Source organism: Choristoneura fumiferana, chromosome 23 (assembly GCF_025370935.1).
Source record: "Choristoneura fumiferana chromosome 23, NRCan_CFum_1, whole genome shotgun sequence".
In the NCBI taxonomy this organism is placed as follows: Eukaryota; Metazoa; Arthropoda; class Insecta; order Lepidoptera; family Tortricidae; genus Choristoneura; species Choristoneura fumiferana.
The window spans coordinates 13,380,496-13,399,529 of NC_133494.1; the positions used below are offsets into that span (position 1 = coordinate 13,380,496).

A 19,034-nucleotide genomic window follows, 5' to 3' on the forward strand; every position below is an offset into this window, starting at 1 on the left:
CCGATATCACATTATCCGACAAAGAACAAAACTCACCGACATTACTTCACTAAAGAATTAGTTCACTGAAATGGGGTTGTGCTGGCCACATCTGTTGCAGGACCGATGAACGGTGGAGCAGATGAGGCCTTGAATGGAGACCATGGACAGGAAAACATAGTGTAGGGGATCATCAAATATAACATTTTAAAAAAACTCACAGATTCCCTACAAATGAAGCATGTAGCAAATCGGAACTCCTTGTCACGCTGGACTTTGCATTCAAACTGCCTGTGCTCTGTAGATCCACATTTGAAGCAAACCCCATCAGCTGCCTGCACTCCTGGTATCTTAGACTTAAGTTCTGGACAGTCTGAGAGATTGTGACCGCCTTTCCTGCAGTTATAACACACATCCCTCTTCACTCTAGCTAGAGCTTTCTCTGCCCTCCTCCTCTCTAACTTCATATTCCTCTGTACTTCGCTTTTGGGTATCCCTTTCTGCATCATGCTCTTCCTTAGTTCAGTAAGACGTTCAGCATCCTTCTTCATAATAGGGAACCCTTCAAATCTCACCAGTTCAACTTCTTTGCCATTGATTATAAGTTGAAAACTATTGTCATTTATCTCTTTCCTTCTGACAGGTTTTCCATTTCTTTGTTTCTTCTTTATGGCAATATTACTGTCTGAAGCACCTTTGCTATTCCCATTTTGTTGATTCTGACTGGGTGACTTAACCATATTAGAAGCTGGCACATTATCTTGTGGAGCATTACCACTGCTAGTTAACTGCTGCTTCTTTTTATTTTTCTTCTTTTGTTTCTTTCCACTTTGTGGTATTTTTTCTCCTGATGCAACCATTGGTATATCATTTGATTCTGGTGCAATGTCTGGTTGTTGAGTACTTCCATTGGTGTTAAGTTTTTTCTTGTTCTTATTCTTTTTTTTCTTTTCTGGTTGGGATACTTCTCCAGCATCTATTGTTACGCCGGTATGTACTGGATCAGGTGTGATGGCTGCCACTGCCACATTTTTCTTCTTTTTTTTCTTCTTGGTCTTGTTGGCTGTGTCAGCTTGTGAAGCTACATTTGTTTCAACAGTGCTATTTGACACTTGTGTTACACTTTGATGTTTTTTTGTAGGCTGTTTTAGGGGCAGAAGCCTTTTCTTTGGTTGCTCTTCAGGAAAGTCACACCAAGTTGCTTTACGCTTAGACACTTTATGTTCCTTTAGAAAATTTTTCATAGTTTCAATGCGCTGATTTTCTGCCTGAAATAATAAAGGATTTCAAGTAAATAAATAAAATTAACATGAATGGTGATACAGCTAATAATCGAGATAAGCCTATTTTTTTATGAGCCTTTTTTGTGCCCTACTGCTGGGCAAAGGACTATCCTATCTTGCTCCATTCTGGTCTATCAAACTCAATTACTTAAATAAAAATTATGATATCTGAAACATATTCATATAATAATTGTAACATTTAATAAGCAACCTCTTTTCTTTTGCCAGCCTCGTCCTTTTCCTTTTTGGACTGCAGAAGTTGTTCCTTCATCACCTCCCATGGCGTACTGTCTTCAGGGGTTCTTTCGTTCGAAGCCTTTGAGCCCTTTGCACGGGCAAATCGGGTCATATTGCAGACAAAATAGTTTCTTCCTTCCTAGGTCAACACAAATTTTAAACGGTATCGTTGTTGATTTTAGGTTTGATCATAGATCCGCACGTGTGAACACATAGTAGTAAAAGTAAAACGTCAGTCAGATACATATAGTGTTGCCACCTTGCCCAAAGAAAAAGTAGCTAAACATAATATGGTAAAAAGTAGCTAGTTTCGAAAAAAAAAATCTGTTAGCAGTCGCCAAAAATGGGTAAACAAAAAAAAAGGCAACATGGGATATGTCTTAAATTTTTAATTTCTTTCTCTTACATAACAAATCTTACATAATAAATTTCCGTAAATGGCTTCTTATTTTTTTTTCGGGTTTCTTAGTGTTCATTATTTGTATGAATAAAAAGTAGCCATTTATGACATCTTATTCTTATTCTAGTCCAATTTATTTTAAATTTGACATGTTAAACCATTACATGATTAAAATTATTATTTTTTATTTAACTATGAATTTTGATTTCATTGTTAAATATTGTGCTCATTATTATTTTATAGTGTTTTAAAACTTTGTATTTATAAATTATTTAATGCACTAACACGTAGCTGTAATGAACAATTCCTAGTAACGATTTTAATGGAATCCTAAATGTTATGAAGTAAAGATATTTATTTTTATTTACCGCAGCCGTTTTATTTACTCCTTAAATCGTATCTTGCGGATAGGATGTTCTTTGTAAAGGAGGTTGATGCTACATCCAAGTTGTATCCAATTTTTTTTATTCAACTGGATGGCGTTGCCAACCTAGAGGCCACCTGCCAATTAAAGCCGGGGTGCCTCAAGGATCTGGTTTGGGCCCTGTTCTGTATAACCTGTACACAGCGGATCTCCCAGACGCCCTGGAGTTGTCACTGCAACCTATGCAGATGACACTGCAATACAAGTAAGCAAGTTTGCGAGTCACGCAAACGCAGACATTGCATCGACTATGCTCCAGAGGGGCTTAGAGTTGATACAGGAATGGCTTGATAAATGGAGGATAACAGCAACCGTTAGCAAATCTGTGCAAGTGACATTCTCACTCAGACAAGGCAACTGCCCGCTAGTAAAACTGGGCAACACAACTCTACCACATGACGATCATGTGAGATACCTTGGAATTCATCTGGACAGACGACTGACCTGGAAGACACATCGAAGCTAAAACGGATGAAATGGCTCTCAAACACAGAGCCCTACATTAGATTCTCGGAAGAAACTCGAAGCTGTATATGTCTATAGACAATAAACTTCTTATTTATAAGGCCACTCTCAAGCCAGTGTGGATGTATGGCATTGAGCTTTGGGGCACCGCCATCGAATCCAACATAATGACCCTGCAGCGTTTGCAGAACACGATCCTGAGATCAATTGCTAATGAGCCATGGTACACAACAAACAAAGAGATACATCAGCATCTAAGCATACCATTAATGTATAACTAATCGGATGAACTCTGCCTCCTATATTAAAGAAAACTCTGTAAATCAGTGCATTCTGTAAGATATATTTTCATTAAGTGACACTGTCTACAAACGAAAAACCGTTGCTACGACACAAAAACCATAGACTTTAACACATACCTACAATAAAGGAGGAAATAAGCACGACAGCTAAGACGTATCAAACGCGACTTGAATACCATCCTAACGTCCTGGCCTGGCAGCTAACAATAGTTGGCTATCAGAGGCAGCTCAAAAGACATACCATCCAAGAACTGAATACACGCTTCTAGTTTCTATGTATTGTCTTGTATGCGTGATTGCGCCTCGCTGGAGGGCACACTGAAACGCGAGTAACTGGAACAGCACATCTGATCATAGTCCTTTGTTCGGACTGACAGCAGATTACTGGAAAAAAAAATAGTTTTCAATAGGAATTTATTTCTTGAGGGATATTCTCAGGAATTACGTAGGAAGTGCAAGGAAGTACGACTTTCATTACAGATTAAATTGATTGAAACAGTGGTAACTTACTTGTTGTAAGTAGCTAGAAAGTTTTTTTTTGTAGCTATTTCATAAATGTGACTAGATTTAGCTAAAATTGGCTAAAGTGGCAACACTGGTCAGATATGTGTGATGTGACATTTCCGCTGTCAAACTGACAATACTGAGCCGTATTTTTATGTAAATTTTTGGTTTATTCTCCGTATTGTACTGAAGAGTGAAATTATTATTTAAAACTAACCTAACCATAAAAATTTCATTTTTAATACAAGCTTTTTTTGCTGACTGTACTTTTTGTTGACTGTACTTGTATTACAATGTCTTAAACTTTCGTGATTTTCACTCGTAGTTAAAATAGTAGTAATACGAGTAGTGTCTACTCGTGACCGTGACCACGGCCGCTGTAATGTTGCCGAAACGTCGAAGTAAATATTACTCATGTGTGTTACTAGCGTGATAGGCCCTGTGCGTAGTATTTTGTACTTGCATTGTCACCCAAACTACATACCAAATTTCAAGTTGATGCTATTAACCGTTGAAGAGTTCCGTCCTGCTCAGACGATCCTGGCCGGACTATCAGGATGTCACTACTATGATTATTGTATTGTCACGTGATTTACATAAGTATGCCAGTTTCAAGTCATTCCGACTACTGGAAGTTGGCTGAATTTAACTTGCAAGATTGACTATACAGACAGACAAACAACGGGACAGGTGAAACTAAATAAAAGCTTGTAAAAAACATGGTAGACTGGCCAGCGAAAGCGTCAAAATTGTCATACACTGCCACATTGCCACTCTTTTCCTACATAGGTACTTATACTCTTTGTTGTCATAATAATATTGTCATTCTAGCCTGGCTTAAATAATTTTGATACTTCGTCTATAAGAAATAAATAAATTCTTATTTGTTTCATTTCATTCAACCTCTTACTATCCTCAAAATGCAAAATGTTATAATATTATGTTAGAATTAAAATGTTACAAGATCCAAAAAAATTATCCGTTTGGACTGTACGTAAATGGGCACTGACAAAGGTCATAAAATTTACCAAGGGATTCCTAAAGTGCATCATCAACTTTCACACATTATTACATGAATTATAATGCAGCTTGAAGAGCCCCGAGTATAATTTAATATCTGGAAAATTTCAATAATTTCTAAGTATCAACATCCTAGTGTACACCTAGTGTTGTCAGCCTCATTTTTTTTATTTGCCGCGTTTTCTCATGGACAGCTGGCCAGTTTAGTTTTTTACCCGACTACGAAGAAGGAGGGTTATGTGTTTGACGCGTATGTATGTATTTTTCATCCTACTTTTAGATTTAAATACATTGACTAAATAAAAACGTTTAATTTATTGTAAAGAAAAGAAGCCGTTTGGCTAAATGCGCTGAGAGCATGAAGCAAAGATTCATTACATAAAGAAAAAAACCCAGTTAAGAGTGTGTCGGACACGCCCAGGATAGGGTTCCTTACCTAGCCATTACCAAAAAATCAAATAATATTTTTCTAAGTCGTACGAAATCGTATTGTGTAAGAAATCTTCCAAGTTCAGGTAGGGAGGTACCCTAAAAAAAAATATTTTCTTTTCTTATTTTACCACTGTCGTTGTGACTGATAATATGAATATAATATTCATGCCAAATTACTGCTTTCGAGTTCTAACGGTCTCTGAGCTTAGCCGCAGATGGACAGACAGACAGACATGGCGAAACTATAAGGGTTCCTCGTTGACTACAGAACCCTAAAAAGAAGAAACTACAAAGTTGCTCTTAAAAATATACCTATCATATGAAGCCAAGCAGTAGGTACTTGCTCACTCTTGTATTAAATACTATTAGCCTAAGTGAGTCTGCACAATATGAAATTGAATAACTTATATAACCAAAATTGGTGGGTCTCTCTTTCTCGGCAAAATAAAAAGTATTAAACATACAAATTTAACTATTTTTAAAGACATTACACACTGTATTTTTTTTAATAATACATCTAAACTACTTACTGTGTTGAAGCTACAAAAAAATTGGTTCAGTGGTTTCTTAGATAATTATTTAAAGCCTAAATTAAATTATCTAAGAGTAGTTTAGATAAAAACAAATTTGGGTAATTTTAGGGTCAATAATTGGTAAAATAGCATTTCACATCCAAGCAAATAAATCAGCAATGCCACATACTTTCGTACGTGTTGTCTATTTGTACTTAATACTATTGTTGTGTCTTGTGTTGTGAATAAATGTATTTTCTTTCTTTCTTTCTTTCAATGAATTTTATGTGTGGGGCCAATTCTTACTTTCTTTGTTTGTATTCTATTCTATGTATGTTTTCGATCAGTAAACACAAAATTCACAAATAATAACATTTTATTACTCTTGATAGGTAACTAAAAATATAATGAACAGCTCCTAAAATACAGTATAAAACTATTTTTTTCCCCGCGGTGGAGGCAAACTGGCTTCGATGAGCTTAACCCAGTCTTCGTACTGTTTGTTGTCCTCTTCATCCAACTCATCACAAAACCTGTCAATGTCTTCCTCCGTCACTTGTGATTCCTCTGCATTGAGAACAGGAGTACCAGTCTTCTTTTTCTTTTGAGATTTTGATAGCTTTAGCTTTTCATCAACACTAACATTTTGAGTACTTGTTTCTGGTGCCAATGAATCGCCATTCAAGGAGTTATGTATTTTTTTCTTTTTCTTAGATATTTTAGCTTCATTTTCTACAGTCTCTTTGTTCATTTGATCTATTTCAGTTTTATTTTCATCTACCACCGAATTGTCCTTATTCTTTTTCTTCTTTTTCTTTGGAATATTTGATTCATCATCCTTAATTTCATTGGTAACATTTTTGATTCCTGTCTCTTCTATTGGCAATTCTTCATCGTGTGTTGATTGAAGTTTTTTCTTCTTTTTCTTTTTGCTTTCCAAAGTAGTCGATTTATCGAGTTCGTCGTCCACTGCGTGTATTCCTACATCAACAAATGCGGCTTGCGCAGATGTATCGTTATCTGCATCAGCATTCGCATGTTTACGTTTTTTCTTCTTGGTTTTCACTGTATTATTACTTTCAATAATTTCAGATTTATTTAAATTTGTAACATCTTGCTCATCTGTACCTTCGTTCGCAGCAAGAAATTGGAGGTCAAGTACTTTGCTAGACGTCTTACTTCTTTTTCCCATTATACGTGTTTTATTGGTTATTTTAATTAATAATACGAAACTGAAAAATGTTTTGTACTTGGGTTAACCTCGCTCGCATACCTGCATCAGCATGGAACGCACAGAGTACCTTTTTTAAATGGCACGCATGCAAAGCAAAGCAAAATGCTCGCTTCGAAAATTGTCATGTCATAATCAAATTTGACAGTGTGTGACAATGTCACTTTATCGTCCACAGAATATAACATTAATTTTAGCAGTGTGGTAGGACTGCTTTTATTCGGAGCAGTTTCTAAACACATGTTTTGAGTTTTGATTACATTCGTTAAGATTAACCCTTTCCATGCATAAAGAAAAGTCAGGGTAAAGTAAATTTAGTTATCGTGCTCTAATTTAATCTTATTCAGTAAAAATTGTTTTTCTTTTTAATAAATTAATTTATGTTGCAGTTTTCTTTTTTACTTAGGTACTAATACGAAGGGTTAGCTATGTTCAAAACCGCAGCTGTGTCATTTTTGATGAAATAATGTTGCACGCCAAAACTATAATATGACTAGATTGGGCTCTATATTAAGCAGAACTTGTGAACCATATATTATTTATAATGCATATTTCGAAATAAATAATGTGCAAACAATCAAATTCGTTAGATAAAAACGTATCCCTACCGGGATTCGAAACTCCATACCGAAATCTCAAGTTTCATAGTCTGGCCGGAACCAGAACCACATCCATTTATCGATTAACACGTACTGCAATCTGTTTATAGCACATTAATGCAATATATTTATAGATTTTATTGCATAGTTCGTTCGTAGAAGCTAACACTATATAGTTTATCGTGAGTACGCCACTTTAGCAGTAGGTCCTAAAAAAAATCATAATGTGGCCAGAAATACCTAACTACAAGATTTTCTGATAATTATTAATTTATGTTTTAAAGTAAGCCTCAGTGCTCGACCAGCTGTACAACCTTATCTCAGTAAACCGTCATTCTCCTCATCAACGTACTGGGGTGTTTAGAAAGAAAAAGTTGTATTGTAGAACTAAAAGAATTTCTTTGCTCACCCGCGACCTTAATTATTCATTTTCCCTTGATATGGACCTCCGCAAAGTAACACCTGTAGTTGTATTGTAGGTTGAGTTTACGAGTATATGTAAACAAGCCTTGTTAAGTAATATAGAAGTACACGTATATCAAGAAAGATATAATAATTCATTTAAACTATTATCCAAACCATTAATAGTACGCAATTATTGTGTATAACATGGTTTATGTATGATGTATTAATCTTATTGTTGAGTTTACAATAGGTACCTAATTAGGTACATCCCAAATCTGAAACTTTAGTCATTTCGATCTAACGTATATTTTTTTCCGAGAAGTCCAATTAATTTTAGTAAGCAAATTAAACCTTGTTGGAAAATAAATAAAATATGTACCTATATAGTGTACTTATCTATCAATACCTATCAATGGAATCAGCTCAGTATCTATTTAACATACACCTATGTTATCAAAATTAATTATTTTAGAGCTGACAGCACTACTTATTGGCTGTAAGTCAGTTAACCGCCGAAGTGTATGATAAACACATGTCCCACTCGTGATAAACGACGCTTTTACGTAACAGCCAAGCCGCTACCTATCTCACGAGTGAGTCGGAGTGAGCTAAGTACGAGTAGAGTAGAGTAGGTAGCGGCCGGCGCGCGTCGCGACGCCCGCCTCCCGCCGCCACGCCACACTGGCCGACTGCCGCAATCTAGCAAAAGCAATCAAATTCACTTGTCGTCCGTCAGTTTTGTTTGATCTTTACCTCGCGGCACAGAATATATAATAGCTCGCGGTAAAAAAAAGTGTTCTAAAAAACAATCCAACCAAACTATTTATTTTAAAGTGCGATCATGGCTGACAAAGAGTACATACTAGGTTTGGACATAGGGACCACATCGGTAAAAGTGTGCGTTTACGATCCAGACACGAAAGAAATAATTGCTAAGCAAAATAAGGATACGGCTGCAAATATTCCCAGTGACCAAGGCATAGAGGGGAACAAGCAGGATGTACCAAAAATAGTTTCAGCCATGCACTACTGCGTGTCCCGATTGCCGAGGGATGTACTTAGGCATGTCAAGAAAATCGGCATATGCGGACAGATGCACGGTGTGGTGTTATGGAAAAATGGAGAAAACAAGTATGTTTACATAACAAGTAATTTAACAAAAATTGTTAACCCTAAAATTCCTAATAAATAAACAAATATTATTATTAATATTTTGTTTTTATAAGTAGGTATTTATATGAGATACATGTATACAATTTTGTATTTATTACACGACTGCCCGAAGGAGGGTTATGTTTTTCGAGCGTATGTATGTATGTAAGTATGTATGTATGTATGTGGGTATGTATGTCCATTTCTTTGGTCCTCGCTGCAGCCTAAACGGCTGGACGGATTGTAACATATGAGGTATCATTGCATTTGTCATAACTGTCGAAATGACATAGGGTATGTAATATTTCAATATGGCGTCTGCGGAAAAAAAATGTGGGGAAGGAATAAAAAATATATTTTGTATTGTAACAATATGGGAATCAAATGAAAGCTATTAATTAGCCCATTCTAAATATATATGGGTTATAATACTTTTAATCTACTATTTTCACAGAAATATCAAAAAAGTATAAAATAAAAAAACATTAAATTTAAAAAATCAAAAAACCCGACTGCCTTAAAAACTAAAAGGAAGAAAATAAGTCTAGTGGTCTAGAACTCTGTCAAGAAGCTCATTTAAGGTTCAACAGTCGGGACCCATTCAAATCGTAACCAGCTCAAAAAATCATGGTAATGGGTCCCGACTGTTGAACCTTAAATGAGCTTCTTGACAGAGTTCTAGACCACTAGACTTCTTTTTTTTTTTCCTTTTAGTTTTTAAGGCAGTCGGGCTTTTTGTTTTTTTTTTTTTTAATTCTTTTTTTCTTTTTACGGTACGTAATTAATAATAATAATAATAATAAATTTTTATTTCAGATAATTTTTACAATCATCTATATAAGTATAAGTATTAACTGTTTACCTGTCTTAATTTTAATAAATTGTCTTCTCCTAACTAGGTTAGCTGGAAGAGATCCCTTATTAGGAATAAGCTCGCCTTTGTACTTCTCTCTATTCTCTATCAGTATTTTTATTTTTTATGTGAACTAAAGAGTACATAGACACAAACGTACATACAAATAGATGTTAACTGGCAGCAAAACACTAACTTAATATCAGTACCTACAATATATATCTGTACAATATCTGTGCTTTTTCCATGGACTTAATACGAGTACCTAGGTATTAGGTATTACGTCCATGGCTTTTTCAATATATAAATCAAGTTACACATTGAAATAAGTCCTAAAAAAACTTTTTGTTTTATTTGACTGGATGGCAGACGAGCAAGTGGGTCTCCTGATAGTCTCCTGGTGGCTATGATTATGTATCCCTTCAATTATCTTGTACCTGCATGATATTAATAAAAGTGAAAAGCTTAAATCTCCCACAGTTACACTCGTTAGTATGCGTATAACAGCTAACCACCAGCTAACATAATATAAATTATTTTTTAATTGAAATTAGTTGGGTTGGGAAGTCCTTATCCCCTGATCGGCACCGGGGATGCAAAATTTGATCATTTAATCATACAATCATTGCTTTCATGGGTACATAAATAGGATCTTAAACTAAATAAAATATTTCCCAAACATGAAACCCTGTAGTAGGGCACTGCAACATAACATCACGGATTTCCAAGTTAGAAATATGAACATGATTATAACTCCGCGAACTTGTTCGAAAAATTTATTTTATTGAGTGTCAAGTATTTATAAATACGTGAACGCTTGAACATTTAATTAACTTATATATTGTATCATTATTTATTAAGAGCGCACCGAGCTTCTAGCGCATTTATTGCATTCATTTAATATCTTGCTGTATCATTCATTACGAGTAAAGCTTTAGTTTAGAAACTCGTATGTGAGATATTTGAGGAATTACTTTATAAATCACACACTGTAGAAACACGATTATCTTTAGTTTGTTTGATAGAAAAAATCCAAAGTAGTCTCTAAAAAAACCTTAAATAGTATGATATGAAAACTAGGTAAATATTTTTTTATCGCGTATACACGCTTTTGGCTGGTTTTACGGACTTTTCACACATAGGTTCTAACTAAAATCACCATCACTGATTTCCTTTCCGGGGTAGTATTTAAACGCACGTCAAAAAAGTCCTTTTTTATCAAAAAAAAATCCGAATTCACATCAAAATTACTGATTACACATCAAAATATTCCACTCAAAATATCGTACCGCTATTTGTCAAAAAGTAAAGCATTTTTACTATAACACAGCTAATTATAATGTCTTACGCACATCATACCTTGTAACTCTTTTTTTTTAATTTAGCTTCTATTTTCATATAAAATACAGCAGTTTACCTATATGAAACAGCATTTTATTTGACATATCATCTTATTATTTATTAAGTAAAACATAATGAAATGAGATCTGCAATAAAATATAAAAATCCCCTTGTTCAGTCGCCATCTGATATTAGAAGCGGCCAAGGTGATCAAAAATATCGAAACAGGCACTGTAATACCTTAATAATCACTTACATACTTTTTACATCAAATAAATAACATAACCAGCACTAGTAGGGGCAAAATTATTTCCTAAACCAGCTTTTTCCCGCGGCTTCGCCCGCGTGGAAGTCCGTTATCGCGCGCTAATTCCTCGGGAACTGTTCATTTTTCCGGAATAAAAAGTAGTCTATGTCTTTTTTTGGCCCATAAACTATATCTATGCCAAAAATCACGTCCATCCGTCGCTCCGTTTCGACGTGAAAGACGGACAAACATACATACAAACACACACACTTTCGCATTTATAATATTAGTATGGATAAATTAGAATCTGTCGCTTCGCTGGCCGCTACCGCGGCGCGCTCGGTTCGCTCGCTCGGCTCGCGCGTTGTGATTGCAATTGCACTTAACGCTCCTCCTCGCTCCGCTCGTCGTCGTACTTAATTTTTAAAATGATGAGACGGTTTTGATGTGCTTATTAATATATGCTACTCGGAGAGTTATTTTGCTACCAGAATGAGTATCATCTACGCACGCTCTGGTTAATTTGCTGTGCAGTCAGTATTTTTGATGTGATTGTAGTATTTTTGGCCCTAAAAGAATGTATTTGTCTCGCATTACAGGAAAAAAAGTAATGTCGTGCTGATGTATATTTTCGAACTATCTGCAGTACTGTACTAGTTTTGCTACACATTTATTTTATTTGTATTGAAATAATTTAATTGAAGTACAAAAGTATATAAATGATGAGAATAAATTGATAGTCAATTATTTATTTGATGTGCAATTAATAATATTCCGTTATTGAATTGCTTCCTGGTCAGTCTTTATAAATACTCCTCAACATACTTAGACCATTTAAAAAGAAAATGCAGTTCCAAAAAAACAGTAGTAATGTAATAGGTAGTTACATAATTGTATAGGTTTTGTAACATTATTTATTTTAATTTCAGGGCTTGGGAAAAGGTTGAAAAGGATGGAAATGTGATAAGATTTGAAGGCGTTAGGGAAAACATGTCTGCTCTGTATACATGGCAGGACACAAGGTGCAAACCAGAGTTCTTAGCTGCCCTTCCTGAGCCTGATTCCCACTTGAAATGCTACTCGGGCTATGGCTGCGCAACTCTCCTTTGGATGCTCGCGCATAAACCCGAGAAACTCGCCAACTTCAACTGCTCTGGCACTGTCGGGGACTTCGTAGTATCAATGCTGTGTGATCTGGATGTTCCGGTCATGTCCGACCAAAATGCCGCCAGCTGGGGTTACTATAATACGGAGAAAAACGAATGGAACATTGAAATATTAAAGTCAATTGGATTTCCTGTAAACCTTCTACCAAAGGTCGTAAAAGGTGGAGAATTTGTTGGCAAATTAAATTCGTCCTGGAACGGAATTCCCGAGGGTACGCCAGTAAGTGCCGCGCTGGGGGACCTCCAGTGTTCCATGCTAGCAACTCTTGAAAATAATCAGGATGCTGTATTGAACATTTCCACGTCAGCTCAATTGGCAATTATTGCCAATAAAATCTCCGACCTTGGTTGCAGCACTGTAGAGCATTTACCTTATTTTGGAAATACTTATCTAGTCGTAGCTGCCTCATTGAATGGAGGAAATGTCTTAGCAACGTTCGTAAAGATGCTCCAACAGTGGATGCTGGAATTTGGTTTTCCCATTCCTCAAGCAAAAGTATGGGAGAAGCTAATAGCGATCAGTTCGGCTGCACCGTTGACGTCGGAAATGAAAATAATCCCTCATTTACTGGGCGAAAGACATGAGCCGACAGCTAAAGTCTCGGTGTCCGACATTGACTTGTCTAATATTCAACTGGCCTCAGTATTTAGGTCGCTATGTGACAGCTTGATACAGAACTTGCATTCCATGATGCCCAAGGAAATATTACGCAACGCGAATATTAAAAGGATCGTAGGGAATGGTTCGGGGCTGTCTCGGAATGTAGTACTGCAAAGAGCAGTAGAGCATTATTATAGCTTGCCGTTAGAATTCACCTCAGGGGGCGACGCTGCGAAAGGTGCCACGGTTGCCGTTTTAGGGAAATAAATGAATTAATTTAATGGAACCATCATTGTCGACTGTTTTAACAATGTGATGTAATTAATTACTAGCCAAGACCAATCAAGGTTATTGTTTACGTACTTTAGGTGCATGCAGCTAGAAAGTAGACAATAATAGGTATTATTTATTTGTATACACTACCCTATCATAACGTTAAGGAAATAATTTTACGGTCGGTGGTTATAGATTCTAAAATTAGTGTAATATGCAACGAAGGCTTATAGGTTAGGTTAGTGTGGGTAGATAGGTAGGTATATCAGATTTTTGAAATTAGTATCTATTAAATATTAAACCGTCTTATGTAGACAGATTCAGAGCCATCCGTAAGCTCTACTCAGTACATAGGTGAAAGTCGTGAGTAGTTTTAGTCACCGGTACCAATATCTGATACAACAAAACATGCGTAAATATCGGATGGAACTCTATTTCAAGGGCTGGTAGAAGTTTTGTGCACGCTCCGCCGTGGCAGATGTTATTGCACTGTACCATGGGTCGGACCGAGAGCCACTTTGTCGTGGTAGATAGAATCCTTCCATTAGCAATCCGATCCATTCCCGCCACCTATATAAAACACGGTATTTCTTAATGTTCGACCTTATGCTAAGTAATAAAGGTAAATCGAAAATAATGGCATAATTTATATACTTTCATATTTCATCGTCTGAAAACTAATGTGTACAAAGTACAAGGTACAAATCTAGCTTCTTACACATAAGGTAGGTACTACTTAGTAGTATTACTTACACATAAGGTAGGTAAAGCCGACCAATTAAGTAAGTTAGCACATTAATTGCCATTTATACAAGCTTTTATTTAATTTATGAAAAAAACTTGTTCATAAAATTTGTCTTAGATGTTTGAAACTACAAATAATATTAAATTATTAGGTTGGCAAAGGAATTTCTTGGTGGAAGAAACATGCATACATTTACCTACGATATATTAAGAATACCTAACTATTTTATACCCTCATTGCACTGCACGTGCTGCACATCACATTACGGAAAAGTTAAAACCTTCTTTTAAAATAAAATAAAATAGTATTATTTATTTTACACCTCGTGGTTGTATAAAAATTAATGGCGCAAAGTCCACGAAATATACCCGTCCTTACATCTGATATATCCACCAAGTTTGTGAATAAAAGATCTATTCTAGTTAATCAGTTTTATTTTTACCAACCAACCTTATTTTTCTACGGATCACCTTTGGGTGGGGCACGAAGCGTTGGATGGGTTAATGAAGTTATTATCTTTTATTGTTTTAAAATATATTAAAAAGTTACAAAAAACTTAGTCGTTTTATTTATATTACAAACTTGTAGCCGAACAAGTTTGCGTGCTACGCAATGCTAGCTATATTTAAATATTTAGTGAACTGATAATAAATGAGCTACACTATACCTTAATTTACAAGGTGAACATTCATTTTGAAGGTCAAATTAACAGTTCCACATCTTTACTATTATGTATTAGTAAACAACTTACTGACTTGAAGTTGAAACAAAAGCGAAATAAATCTCGAGTATTATATTTACAATTTACACGTATACCTACAAACGCGTACCTATAAAATAGGGATTTTATGTGAGTGTTATTCTCTCAAGTAGTTGGGTAATATAATAATGAGTATATAAAGTAGTTATGTATTTTAATGTAATGGAAAAAAAATATACTTAAATATTTTTGGTATGTAAAACTAAAATATTAACTTGTATTCAAGTAAGTAACAAGTGGGCAGTTTTTATGAATATGTTTAGGTAAGTATGCATCACACCTAGTTGGTTTATCTAGCCAAATTTTTTATATTCCCAACCATTATACATAAAAAAACCTCTGTATGTCGAACGAAGTGTAAATAACTGTAAGGAACCCTAGAATAATAGATAAGCCGACTGACTAAATTTTAGCAATTTTCAAACCCAGTAGTTTAAGAGGCAGTATGATCATATACTTCTCGGGTCGAAGAAGGTAAAATAAAAAATATGTTATTGTTATATATTCCCAAAATTATTCCCCTTGATGACGGCCTTATGATAAGGCCTTATGGCTTGGGCCAATGCATTGAATGCATAGACTTATAATATACTACGTTTAGGTCTCTTTCTACGGGCCTATGTCAGTTACGATGACAGAAACATATCCATGTTCCTTCCATTATTTCTCACTGTCACTGTCATCTGTCAAGTCGTGTACGATTTGAAACTATACCGCCGGATACCGTAACATAAACTCGAATATTAATTTGCATTCGCATGTAAATTCCGAGTAACAAAGCGACCTAGAAATTTTCTGCAAAGTTCAGCTATACCGTATTATGTGGCCGCGGTGATAGAATGGAGGGCAACAATAAATCAGAGGACATGGACATCCCGACGGCGGAAGGCAATCTGCTAGAGCAGCGCGCAGAGGCGCAAGTGGCGGCACGGAATCCCCTGATGAAGGTGCGGACGTACGTGGTGGCGCTTCGGCCGTGGTCGCTGAGCGCAAGCCTGCTGCCGACGCTTCTGGGCGCGGCACTGGCGTGGCGGCTGCCGGGCGAGCGCGCCTTCAGCTGGCCGGCGCTGCTGCTGACGCTGTGCACCGTGCTGCCCGTGCACGGCGCCGGCAACGTCGTCAACACCTACTTCGACTTCGTCAAGGGCATCGACAATCGCAAGTCAGACGACCGCACTCTCGTCGACCATATCCTCTCCATTGATGAGGTCGTGTCGCTGGGTGCCATCCTCTACCTCGCCGGCTGCGCCTGCTTTGTCCCCCTTGTAATGGTGTCGCCGGCTCGCATGGAACATTTAGCTTTAGTCTACTTTGGTGGTTTATCGTCATCATTCTTATACACAGGGGGCATTGGCCTCAAGTACATTGCCTTGGGTGATATTCTAGTTCTAGTCATATTTGGGCCTGTGTCGGTAGTGTTTGCATTCCTTGCGCAGACAGGGAGAGTGGATTGGCCTATCTTTTGTTATGCAATACCTTTGGCGTTAAATACTGAAGCCATCCTACACAGTAATAACACAAGAGATCTGGAGACAGATAATAAAGCTGAAATTGTTACTTTGGCTATTTTGATTGGAAAAACAGCATCATACTTGCTTTATGCATTTCTGCTGTTCATTCCGTACATCATGTTTGTGGTGGCATCAGTGCGCTGTTCTCTCTGGTTCTTGCTGCCGATGCTGACTTTGCCTCGAGCTTTTAAAATAGAAAGGATGTTCAGAAACCCTGATACCATGAGGTATGTTCCTAGACAGACAGCTAGGCTTCATTTCTACTTTGGAATGCTGTATATGATATCATGTTTGTTTGCTAATAGATTACCATTCCTGCTTCATCAATAATGTTTGTTGATCTCATAATATTAGATAATATATCAAGATTGAATCTTTTTGCACTCTTAAGGTTGACCAAAAGGCAGGTACTTATTAATATTATATTAGATTCTTGATTAACCCCTAGAATATCCCAGGTGTTATGTGTATGAATAACTGTTTTTTTGTGTTTGGCCAACTGGTGTTGGATACTTAAATAAAGTGACCCAAAATTTGTTGGTTGTGCAAAGGGTCAAAGGGATTTAAATACAAGAAGTGAGAAGTTTTGCTCATGTCTACTTATACTGATCTACAGGTATACACTGGTATGCGGTGGGTCAATTCTGAGGTAGGCAGCTGTTAGCTGGCAGCAAGGCAGGCATGATATGAAGGAGTTAATGTTGTTTGTAAAGATTTATTTAAACTTGGGGCATGCTGGTAGGATTATTTTCAGAAGGGTGCATTGCATGTTGCTTCTGCATATAAGTAAGTGCATTTATAGGTTTCATTCTGTCGTTGGTTGTTCAGTCTTGAACTATGAATTGTCCTTTACACCAGGAGGTGAAAGTGCATCCCTATCCAGGTGCCCCTAATTTAGGCTAAATAAATGAAACAGCAATTAAAGTGTGTAATGATATATTTTTTCATATAAGTATTGATAAACAAGTTCTAGATTATTTGATAGCTTGGGCGTTATTGCTCTTTCTGACCCTTTTTTGGGGCAAATGACAAAATAGAATTTGCTCTGGCTATGTGTCTCTATCTAAACATCACCAAAAAGCTTAAAATCTTTTGGGTCTTCCTTAAGATACATTGACTGCCTTAAATATTTAAAGTTGCATTTTTATGCTGATATAAAAATGATGTTTGCTGGAGCAGCTGCTGCATGTATAAGAAATAGTGTTGTACAAGTTATATTTTAGGCATGGTTGTGATGGCAGATGATAAACAGATTGTTTGGAAAACAGGTCACAAGGTGAATTTTAAACATAAGATTATTCACCTATGTTTATTGAATAAAGCACTGGTTGCTTGTGCAATGATCCTTTGGCTAAGATATATCTCTTTATCGTCAAAACGCGTTAGGATGAATAAACTACCTCTTGAATCTATTTTTGTCATTTCCAATGTCAATTTAAGGCATTCAATTGATAATTAATAGAATATTAATCTAAGCAAATAATCACGAAGGTACTTAAATTACCTATTGGGTTCTAAAAGATGGGTGTCGAAGCAGTTGCAGATTGAAGTTGTTATTAATACTTAATATTCATATCAGGCATTTTCTGTCAGTCATTAATAATTGAAGCCTTTCATTTTTTTATAAGCTAGATGCCTTTATTAATTAATAAAGTATAAGTAAATTGACAATAACTATTTTTTAGTTAAAAATATAGTTTTAATACAAGATGGCTTTTATATTATTATATCATATCCCTATTTTCAGGTGGTAGGGCCTTGTGCAAGGTCCGCCCGGATTGCTACCACCATCTTGCTCGCTAATCCTGCCGTGAAGCAGCAGTGCTTGCACTGTTGTGTTTCGGCGTGGAGAGTAAGGCAGCCGGTGAAATTACTGGCACTTGAGGTATCCCATCTTAGGCCTCTAGGTTGGCAACGCATCTGCAATACCCCTGGTGTTGCAGATGTTTATGGGCGGTGGTGGTTGGATTGATTTCTTCTTACCATCAGGAGACCCACTTGCTCGTTTGCCATCCAGTCAAATAAAAAAAAAAACCTTTCAAGCTGTTGTATTTAATCATAAATTATTTGATATTTAAGTTCTTACAATAAATTACTTACAGCATTATATAAGTAAAAGATATGGGAACACCCAAATACTCTGAAATATTTTATTCCGAATTTGCTATTTCCGATTTTCACAATACGGTATTTGACTATTTTGTATATGTTTTATAAATTAAAACTATACAATGCCTGTTATCGAATAGAAAAACAATTTTTAAGCTAACTTTACAAATAACAAAGTTATAAAGGTTTGAAATTCAAAATTAGACAGAGAAAGACATACTGGCATATGACGTCACACGCCAGTACCGCCATACTTGCTGCATAGAGAAAAGCGCTTGAGAAAGAGACAGGTATATAGATTTTTCAAAAAATCGCTATAAATCCAATTTACAACCGATTTAAATTTTCTCTTCGCTAAACGCTATCTGTACATCTATATTTTCATAATAATATTAAGATATGGCAAAATCAGGAGTTGTCAAATACCGTATTCCTAAGACATATAATTCCGATTTTTATTTTTCCGAATCTCAAAATATCGAC

The 19,034-nt window shown here is 36.1% G+C and overlaps 4 protein-coding genes across 4 annotated transcripts; 2 read left to right on the forward strand and 2 right to left on the reverse strand.

Annotated features, from left to right (window-relative positions):
- Positions 1–62: 62 nt before the first annotated feature.
- On the reverse strand, positions 63–1,763 carry LOC141441245 (uncharacterized). Its single transcript, XM_074105914.1, has 3 exons — positions 1,474–1,763; positions 201–1,247; positions 63–128 (listed from the first exon to the last, which is right to left on the reverse strand). Exons 1-3 carry the CDS (start codon positions 1,609–1,611, stop codon positions 63–65), a joined length of 1,251 nt encoding a protein of 416 aa, XP_073962015.1. The 5' UTR covers positions 1,612–1,763.
- A 4,153-nt stretch (positions 1,764–5,916) lies between these two features.
- Positions 5,917–6,919, reverse strand: LOC141440847 (uncharacterized). Its single transcript, XM_074105414.1, has one exon. It carries the CDS (start codon positions 6,748–6,750, stop codon positions 5,995–5,997), a length of 756 nt encoding a protein of 251 aa, XP_073961515.1. The 5' UTR covers positions 6,751–6,919; the 3' UTR covers positions 5,917–5,994.
- A 1,366-nt stretch (positions 6,920–8,285) lies between these two features.
- Positions 8,286–14,724, forward strand: LOC141440927 (sedoheptulokinase-like). Its single transcript, XM_074105522.1, has 2 exons — positions 8,286–8,924; positions 12,316–14,724. Exons 1-2 carry the CDS (start codon positions 8,635–8,637, stop codon positions 13,418–13,420), a joined length of 1,395 nt encoding a protein of 464 aa, XP_073961623.1. The 5' UTR covers positions 8,286–8,634; the 3' UTR covers positions 13,421–14,724.
- Positions 14,725–15,604: 880 nt separating this feature from the next.
- Positions 15,605–18,152, forward strand: heix (UbiA prenyltransferase domain-containing heix). Its single transcript, XM_074105171.1, has one exon. It carries the CDS (start codon positions 15,771–15,773, stop codon positions 16,770–16,772), a length of 1,002 nt encoding a protein of 333 aa, XP_073961272.1. The 5' UTR covers positions 15,605–15,770; the 3' UTR covers positions 16,773–18,152.
- The last annotated feature ends 882 nt before the right edge of the window (positions 18,153–19,034 follow it).